Here is a 9,488-nt window from a genome sequence, read left to right on the forward strand (position 1 = left end):
GCACCAAGAACCGCCACACCAAGGCAGCGGCAAAACCGCCTCACCGGCCTCAAGAGTCACGCTGGCGACATGTGGGGCTCCTCCGCTGGGAATCTCCTAGTGTGTGAGCAACAAAAATTGATCTGAAAGTGTGGCGTCCTCTCGTTCTCTGCTCTTTCAGTGGGAGCTGCAATCCCGAGCTGCTAGTGATCAGCCATCTTGGATCTCTCTCCTGTTTATCAAGACCATCTTGGCCAACATGGTGAAACTCCGTCTCGACTAAAGATACAAAAATTAGCTGAGTGTGGTGACGTGTGCCTGTAATTCCAGCTACTCGGGAGGCTAAGGCAGGAGAATTGCTTGAACCAGGGAGTCAGAGGTTTCCATGAGCTGAGATGGTGCCACTGCATTCTAGCCTGGGTGACAGAGCCAGACTCTGTCTAAAAATAAAAGAAAGCACTTTTCCAAAGTGTCCCATTTCATGCCTGCTTGTAAAGGATGAGAAGTGGCCCCAGGGCACAGCCAATGGTATTTTCCCCATTGCCCTCTCCCTCTACCTTCAAATGAGCAGTTAGGTCAGTAAGCCGGCAGAGCTCTTGTGCTGCTGCTGGGGCCTGGCGTGGGGGACTGTGACCCCTTGGTAGGCAGCCCACCAGGGAAGAGCCCCAGCAGGACAACAGGTAGGGATGCGGCAGGGAAAGTTGCTCATCTCTGGCTGACATGAGAGAAGTGACAGTCAGCAAAGCAGGACAGAGAGGGACATGTGGGCTGGGCATGTGGCCCATACCTGTAATCTCAGCACTTTGGGAGGCTGAGGTGGGAGGATCACTAGAGCCCAGGAGTTCAAGACTGGCTTTAAAAACTAGCCAGGTACGGAGGCACTGTTTTGGTAGCTACTTAGGCGGGTGAGATGAGAGGATCACTAGAGCCTGGGAGTTTGAGGTGGCAGTGAACTATGGTAACGCCACTGCACTGCAGCCTGGGTGACAGAGTGGGACCCTGTCTCTTTAAAAACAAAATGGTGACCTGTGGCATGTTCTAGGTGGAGCCAGGACCAGCCCAAAGCTGCTGAAGTCCCAGCTGTCTGAACTGCCTCTACAGCACAGTGGGACTGTCACTCTGACAGTGCTCCTGGCCGCCTTCTTACTTCCTAACCTACCTAGCAAAGCCTCCCCTTAGGTTCTCCCCATCCTGACTGTGGCTCTGTTACTTAGATGCTCATGAGGCCGACTCTGCTGGGAACAATTTGGTTTATGTAAAGAGAATTCAATTTCTTCATCACTAAGTGAGTTAACATGATCAGTAATTGTCCGTCCCCACAATGCCTCCATAGCACTTCTCCCTCTTGATTTCTGGGAATTGAACAGAAGTTGAGAGCAGATATATGAGAGCAAGGTAGACCTCAGTAAGCAGAGGAGCACAGATCCAGCTGGTGGGGCTTCCGGGGCCCCAGTGGGGTCTCCATGAGAGCCTGAACACCCACTGGTCTGAGGACAGAAGGCAGCCATGGCACAGGCCTCCTGTTGTCTTGCTGGTCAATTTTGGGTTTGGTTTCTCGAGCTCTCTGTTTTGGCCCACATCAGAGGACAGTGGGCACTGAAGGACAGCCTCTGCCTGGCACGTCTGCAGCCCTGATACCCCACAATTCTGACGTGAAATCCACACAGGGAATTGGAGCCCAAAGGCCCATCCTCAAAGCCCACTCATTTTTGTGGCCAAATACTAAAATGTTGTCCACTGGAGGTTTTAGAAGTGAGACTAGGCCCAGACAGAAGCAGATCAGGTGAGCCAGCCCAGTTCCAGACTTCCCGATGAGCAGACACACCTGTGGCACCTGCTACAAGGGGGGCTCTGAGCCCCACCCCAGTCCTGCGGAAGGAACTGCTGCTCTGCAGAGGAAGGGACGGGTGGAGGCGGAGTCTGGGGTTTTAATGAGTGTCTCAGGTGTATCTTAGGCTAGGCAAATTTGGGAAATGTTGAATTCATCATGGACTTGCTCTGAGCTGCCCACAGCCACCAGCAAAATGCCACACAAAGACCAAGTAATGCTTTATTTCTGTCTTGTTAGCCTACTTAAAATGGAGACCTTTTCCCAGAATATTACTAATTGAAGGTAGTATTCATATACTTAGAAGATATAAAGCCATGCTCCCGGTGTATGAGACCATGTACCCATGATGTGCCAGCTTAAGAGGAGTCTGTGAGTGCCGGGCCACACTTCTGGGCCTCAGGGCACCAAGGATCCCTGCCCAGAGTGAACTCATTGGGGGATGGGGTGAAGGAGGGGAGGATGGAGAGGAACCGGTGCGGTGACTGGCAGCAGGTGCTCTTGTGAGAAACAGCCCAGCAAGGCTAAGAGTGTGGCCTTTGGAGAAGGTGACATCAGCTGGGTGATGTCGGCTGCCCTGTCCCAGCTCTCTCCCTTTCCTGGGAATCTCCTGTCATTCTAACACATTGCCTTTCCCTCAACTTGGGGGTTGTATTGCCCAGCACTGGTGCTGTGGGCTGAATTGTGGCCCCCACATCTGGCTGCTGAAGCCCCAACCCCCAATGCGATTATTGCAGGGAGGACCTTTACAGGAGGCAGTGAAGGTTGAACAGGTTCATACGGGTAGTGCCCTAATCCCAGGGGAACCAGTATTCTTATCAAAGAGGAAGTGACCAGGTGTGCACACAGAGAAAAGGCCATTTGCAAACCAAGGAGAGAGGGCTCAGGAGAGACAAACCCACCATCCAAGACACCTTGACCTCGGACTTCTAGCCGCCAGCACTGTGAGAAAGACATTTCTGTGGTTTAAGCTGCCCAGTCTGTGGTCCTTGGTGATGGCAGCCCAGCAGGCTCATGTAACTGGGATACCCTAGTGAGCCTTTTCATCTGATGAGCCGTGGGTGCTGACTTTGTCATCAGACTGAGCCAGAAACCTGGAGCCTGCGTACAAGGCACTGTTCTCCAGGGCACTGCTCAGATCTGTGCCAATGGAGACGTGAGATGGAGGAAGCGTTATGGATGGAGTCATCTAGGGTCCTGTCCTTCCTTATCTCCATGTCCGTGGCACACCCCACAGTGGCTGATGTCTGGGAGGCATCCCAGGTTATTTGTGGAACGAACAAATGAATCACACAGTTGATTGCATCTGCGTCTGTCTTCATGCAGACGTGCTATGTGGATGTTTAGAAATCCAGTAGGGAAGGTCAGGCGTGGTGGCTCCCGCCTTCAGTCCCAGCACCCCAGCACTTCGGGAGGCTGAGGTGGGTGGGATCACTTAAGGTCAGGAGTTTGAGACCAAATATTTTTTTATTTTTGTAAAAATACAAAAATTAGCTGGACGTGGTGGCACATACCTGTAATCCCGGCTACTCGGGAGGCTGAGGCAGGAGAATCACTTGAACCTGGGAGGTGGAAGTTGCAGTGAGCCGAGATTGTACCACTGCACTCCAGCCTGGGTGACAGAGTGAGACTATGTTTCCAAAAAAAGAAAAAAGAAAAACCCAGTAGGGGAGCAGGGAGGACTGGGAACCCAGGTGACCACAGGGGACCCTCTAGCCCTGTGAGGAACCCCGCCGAGCAGCCTGCTCTGTTGACCAACACAATAAGACATCGGTTCTCAACCAGGGAGGATTCTGCCCCCATCAAGTGTACATGGCAGTGTCTAGAGACAGCGTTGGTTGTCACAATGGGGTAGGGAGTGGGGACTACTGGCATCCAGTGTGTGAAGGATAGGGTTGCTGCTAAGCATCCTACAGGGCACAGGACAGCCCCCAGGATAAAAACCTGACTGTCCCCAAATGTCCATCATGCCAAGGATAAGAAACCCTGCAGCAAGATGAGGCATCCTGGCTCTTGATGATCTAATGAGAGCCTGTCAGTGTTAAGGAGGAAAGCCATGCTAAGCAGGCAGGGAGCTCCTTCTTCTGGAGGAAGCAATGAGCAGTTGGTTCAGCTGCACCTCCGCATATTGTTGGGTGATTACTGCTGACATCTGAAGGGCCTCTGAAGGCCCCCTTCTGCAGGCTGCAGAGGCACGTGTAACGGCCTGAGAGGGAGAAGGCTGGTGTTGGTGGGCCTTGCTTTAGAAATGAGGGGATAGGCCGAGGTTCATTCTTCCTCCTGCCAAAGCTCATTTGAAAACACCTGGTCCCCCTCAGCATCCCCTGGTCCTCTGTGCCCTCCGTGTATCCAGGGGCAAGCACAGAGCTGGAAGATGAGGTCACTGCTGGTGGGAGGATGGGGTACTTGAGAGTATTAGGGCCTAGAGGAAACTGGGAGGGAGTTTGATTTTAGAAAGAAGGGAGTCAACACCTTTTGAAATGAGAAGGAAGAAGGGTACTTGGAGAAACCATGTGGTAGAAAGAGCTGTGTATTTAGGACAACTGCACCAGGCAGGCCCTGGGTGGAGAAGAGGAGAGTGAGAGGCTTGAAACTAGGAGCAGCTCAGAGACGAGCTTCCAAATGATGCTTTCAATTGAAGCATTTATTGATCCTGTAAGAAAAAGTGTGACCTGTCAGGAAACAAAGCTAAGGCTGGTCCCTAAACTCAAGAAGCTTCGAGTTTTTTTGTGTTGTTAGCTGATTTCTCTACCAGGTACTCCAGGAGAAAGGGGCTTAGGAGCCAAGCTTGGTAGGCACTGTGCACAGTACTCACTGCCCAGAGATTTGCAGTCGTGGACATAAATTGCTCGGAGAAAATTGACAGGAAGAGACCAGTTCAGGGGTTAATTGTGCATTTTCTAAACCTTGTTGTTTGCTGCAGTGAGAGGGCAGATTTAGCAAGTGAAAATACAGGGTGCCCATTAAATCTGAATCTTAGATAAACAAAGAATCCTTGAGACATGGGACATACTTACATTAAAAAACATGTTCATCTATCTGAAATTCAAATCCAGCTGAGCATCCTGTCCTTTGTCTGGCAAAGGGGGAAGGGGGCTGGGGGCAGACCACCTGTCATGAGGCACACGTTGGAAACGCTGTCCCAGGTCTTACCCGTGCAGCGCCGTTTAGTCCTGGCTCTGCGTCCTCCCAGTGCTGAGGCCTGCAGACCCTGCAGACCGCTTTATCGTGTTTGCCCTCTTGTCCAATGACACACTGTTAGTTTTCTAGCAAATCATTTTCTGGCATTCTTGACTGCCTGGAGCAGCTGTGAACTCAGAAATGCATGAAAGATGCTGCTTGGTGCCAGCGGAACCCAGAGTAGCCGAGCCAAAGCTGGGGCTGGCCAGATCCCCATGGGGGGTGGGGGGCGGGACCTTTGAGCATCATTTGGCCACTGTGTGCAGCATCTGCGGCGTGTTGGGGAAATAGGAGCGACCTCCTAGGCCGGCAGTGTCTGATGAGGTAGAAAAGCTGAGAGGAAGCAGCTAGGAGAGCAGTGAGAATAGGCAAGGGGCAAGGCCGAGGAAAGGCAGACAGGACTAAAGGAGAGGTTACGGCTGGAGCTGCAGGTGGCAGACAGCAGTGCCACCACAGGTGCCGGGGGCCTCCGTGGAAAGGCCCCCGTTCTTCACAGTGGCTCTGAGCCACCCAGAACAGGTTTGCTGGTGGCTGTGGCTGCTATTAATATTTATGGAAGATACCCTATGCCTTCCTGAAGGATTTCTGTGTCCTGCTGTCCCCCTCCTGACCCTTGCTTTAGCCACACTGGCCTCCTCGCTGTTTCTGTAACACACAAGGGGTGCTCCTGCCACAGGGCCTTTACACGCGCTGTTCCCTCTGCCCAGGATGCTTCCTCCCCAGGAGTCCTCCTGGTTCAAGGACCACCTTCATTCTGGTCTTTGTTCAGTTGTCTCTTCAGAAGGTCTTGCCTGATTACCTTATTTTAGAAGTGAAACTCTCCATCCTGGCTTTATTTTTTCCTTAACGTGTGTCACCCTCTGAAATTCTGTACAGTTTGTTTTGTTTTTTGGTTTTGTTTGTTTGTTTTGAGACAGAGTCTCATTCACTCTGTTGTCCAGCCTGAAGTGCAGTGTTGTGATCTCAGCTCTCTGCAACCTCTGGCTCCCGGGCTCAAGCGATTCTCCTGCGTCAGCCTCTGGAGTAGCTGGGATTACGGGTGGACGCCACCATGCCTGGCTAATTTTTGTACTTTTTTTAGTAGAGACAGGGTTTCACCGCGCTGACCAGGCTAATTTCAAACGCCTGACCTCAAGTGATCTGCCTGCCTCAGACTCCCAATGTGCTGGGATTACAGGCGTGAGACCCCACGCCCTGCCCTGTTTATTGCTTTATTCACTGCCTTCCCCTGAAGAATGTAACTTCCAGAAAGGGAAGGATTTTGTCTATTTCTGTTCTTTGTTGAATCTCTAGTACCTAGAACCATGCCTGGTCCTAATTAGGCACTTGATGAGTGTTTTTTAACGAATGCTCTGAGCTGTTCTTTAATCAGTCCTCATCACCCCCATTGTGGAACTCTGGGCAAGCCTTGCCTGGGTCTCCAGCTAATAATGGGTAGATCAGGATCTGTATCCAAGTAGTGCACCCAGCAGTGGGCAGGGGGGTTCTGGGGCCATGGTTTGTCTCCCTTTGCTAGAGGATATTGTTCTGGCACAAGAGGAGAGGTGCCCCAATGTGTCCTATGTCTGTAATGGATGGCTTTGTCTCTGTTTCCTCAGGATGTGGTTCTGAGACAGTCCCTGTCCCCGATGGCCCACGGAGTGACTCGGTGGAAGGAAGTCCCTTCCGTCCCCCGTCACACTCCTTCTCTGCCGTCTTCGATGAAGACAAGCCGATAGCCAGCAGCGGGACTTACAACTTGGACTTTGACAACATTGAGCTTGTGGATACCTTTCAGACCTTGGAGCCCCGTGCCTCAGACGCTAAGAATCAGGAGGGCAAAGTGAACACACGGAGGAAGTCCACGGATTCCGTCCCCATCTCTAAGTCTACACTGTCCCGGTCGCTCAGCCTGCAAGCCAGTGACTTTGATGGTGCCTCTTCCTCAGGCAATCCCGAGGCCGTGGCCCTCGCCCCAGATGCCTATAGCACGGGTTCCAGCAGTGCTTCCAGTACCCTTAAGCGAACTAAAAAACCGAGGCCGCCTTCCTTAAAAAAGAAACAGACCACCAAGAAACCCACAGAGACTCCCCCAGTGAAGGAGACGCAACAGGAGCCAGACGAAGAGAGCCCCGTCCCCAGTGAGGAGAATCTAGCATCTGAGACGAAGACAGACTCTGCCAAGACGGAAGGTCCTGACCCAGCCTCATTGGAGGAGACGCCCCTTGAGCCTGCCACGGGACCCAAAGCTGCCTGCCCTCCGGACTCAGAGAGTGCGGAAGGGGCGGTCCCCCCAGCTTCTGGAGGTTGCAGAGTGCAGAACTCACCCCCCGTCGGGCGGAAGACACTGCCTCTTACCACGGCCCTGGAGGCAGGGGAGGGAACCCCATCAGATAGCCGGGGGCAAGAGGACTCTCCAGCCAAAGGGCTCTCCGTGAGGCTGGAGTTTGACTATTCTGAGGACAAGGGTAGTTGGGACGACCAGCAGGAAAACCCCCCTCCTACCAAAAAGATAGGCAAAAAGCCAGTTGCCAAAATGCCCCTGAGGAGGCCAAAGATGAAAAAGACACCCGAGAAACTTGACAACACTCCTGCCTCACCTCCCAGATCCCCTGCTGAACCCAATGATATCCCCATTGCTAAAGGTACTTACACCTTTGATATTGACAAGTGGGATGACCCCAATTTTAACCCTTTTTCTTCCACCTCAAAAATGCAGGAGTCTCCCAAACTGCCCCAACAATCATACAACTTTGACCCAGACACCTGTGAGGAGTCCGTTGACCCCTTTAAGACATCCTCTAAGACCCCCAGCTCACCTTCTAAATCCCCAGCCTCCTTTGAGATCCCAGCCAGTGCTATCGAAGCCAATGGAGTGGACGGAGATGGGCTAAACAAGCCCGCTAAGAAGAAGAAGACGCCCCTCAAGACGTAAGTTCAGGGGTGGAGGTGGTAAGGATCGGAGGCGGGGGTGCACATTGCTGTGACCCTTGGTCATATGCCTGGATAACCTTCGACTGCCCTAACCTTGCCCTTGGGTGCTGTGATGATGCCACGCTTACGGCTGTTGTACCAGGCAGATAATATATGTGTTTTCCTTCCTCTCTGCTGACAGAGTGGAGGCATTTTCCCATCCACATACCCCTTTGTGTCCTTGGTCTTTTGCTTTAATAAATCAATGGCCTAGAGCTTTACTTTTAGCCAAAGACCTGATGTTCAACTCCAGGGCAATCTGGGAGATCCCATGGCTAAAAGCTCCCTTGAAGATCTGGTCGATCCCCCTGTTGGTAACTAGTTGCTTTTTGGAGAAGCTAGGAGATACACCCTTTAAAATATTAAAATTTATAGAATTTGTTTCTGCCTATTAATGAGACATTAGCCCAGGAGACAAACATAGTAGATTCCAGAAGGCCCAGGAATGAAAGATGTGGCCTGGGCCCTTTTCTGCTGCATGCCAACCAGCCCATAAGAAATACCCGTCTTTGGCCGGGTGTAGTGGCTCACGCCTATAATCCCAGCATCTTGGGAGGCTGAGGTGGGTGGATCGCCTGAGGTCAGGAGTTTGAGACCAGCCTGGCCAACGTGGTGAAACCCCATCTCTACTAAAAATGCAAAAATTAGCTGGGTGTGGTGGCGGGTTCCTGTAATCCCAGCTACTTGGGAGGCTGAGGTAGGAGAATCGCTTGAACCCGGGAGGCGGAGGTTGCAGTGAGCCAAGATCAGGCCAAGGCCACTGTGCTCCAGTCTGGGCGACAGAGCGAGACTCCGTCTAAAAAAATGAATAAATAAAACGAAATACTCCTCTTTGACTCCTTCCCTCTCTCCAGTCATCTTTTGTAGACAAAACCCCTGTAAGTTCTGAAGAGATAAATGGAACCTGGAAGCAGGGAGCAAATCCCCACAATCCCCAGGAAACCATTAGTCCTCGGCTCTGTGGTTCACAGACACTTGGCCAAGTACATTGTGCTTAAATACCAAACACCCATTGTTCCAGAGTTCATCCCAAGACTTGTTCTCTCATGGATGGTTGCTGGCCCTTTATTATTTGGCCTCTGTGGTTAATAGCTTGGCGATTTCCTTACTCTTATGGGAAGTATTGTCAATAATTTTAAGACTGTGGAGATCAGTCTCCTGGGGAAAGACCACAGCGCTGGCCCCTCTCGGTCTGCCTGGCACGAAAGAGACAGGGTGACATGTTTACCTCCCATTCTGGGCTCCCCCTAACATTGAACATCTGAGAAGAATGCAGGGCCTCCCAAGAGGAGGTTTGACAGCAGGGTTTAACCTTGGATTACCCTGCCACTGTCTAGTGGTGGCTGGAGGCCATCCTGGCCAAAATGGGGACTTTTTTTTTCAGCTACCCAACTAGATCCTTCCTAGAGACAGCCTAGAATTCATGTTGGAAACTTTATTTCAAGCCTTGAATAGACGTCTGACATGCCTAGACTGCAAAGCCATGCTCTCCCATCTGTGGAGTGAGAGCCGACCGTGGCCACCACCTCCTCCTCCTCCGAGATATATT

At 51.8% G+C, this 9,488-nt stretch overlaps 1 protein-coding gene across 26 annotated transcripts in view; it reads left to right on the top strand.

Moving 5' to 3' along the window:
- Positions 1–9,488, top strand: part of TACC2 (transforming acidic coiled-coil containing protein 2) — a 259,898-nt gene that overhangs the window by 203,009 nt on the left and 47,401 nt on the right. For all 26 annotated transcript variants that reach the window (XM_017508626.2, XM_037731397.1, XM_017508606.2 and 23 more), the window contains one exon: positions 6,586–7,897. In XM_017508626.2, the coding sequence (XP_017364115.1) occupies positions 6,586–7,897 (1,312 nt within the window). The remainder of the gene's footprint in view (positions 1–6,585; positions 7,898–9,488) is intronic.

Source organism: Cebus imitator, unplaced genomic scaffold (genome assembly GCF_001604975.1).
Source record: "Cebus imitator isolate Cc_AM_T3 unplaced genomic scaffold, Cebus_imitator-1.0 Scaffold396, whole genome shotgun sequence".
NCBI lineage: Eukaryota > Metazoa > Chordata > Mammalia > Primates > Cebidae > Cebus > Cebus imitator.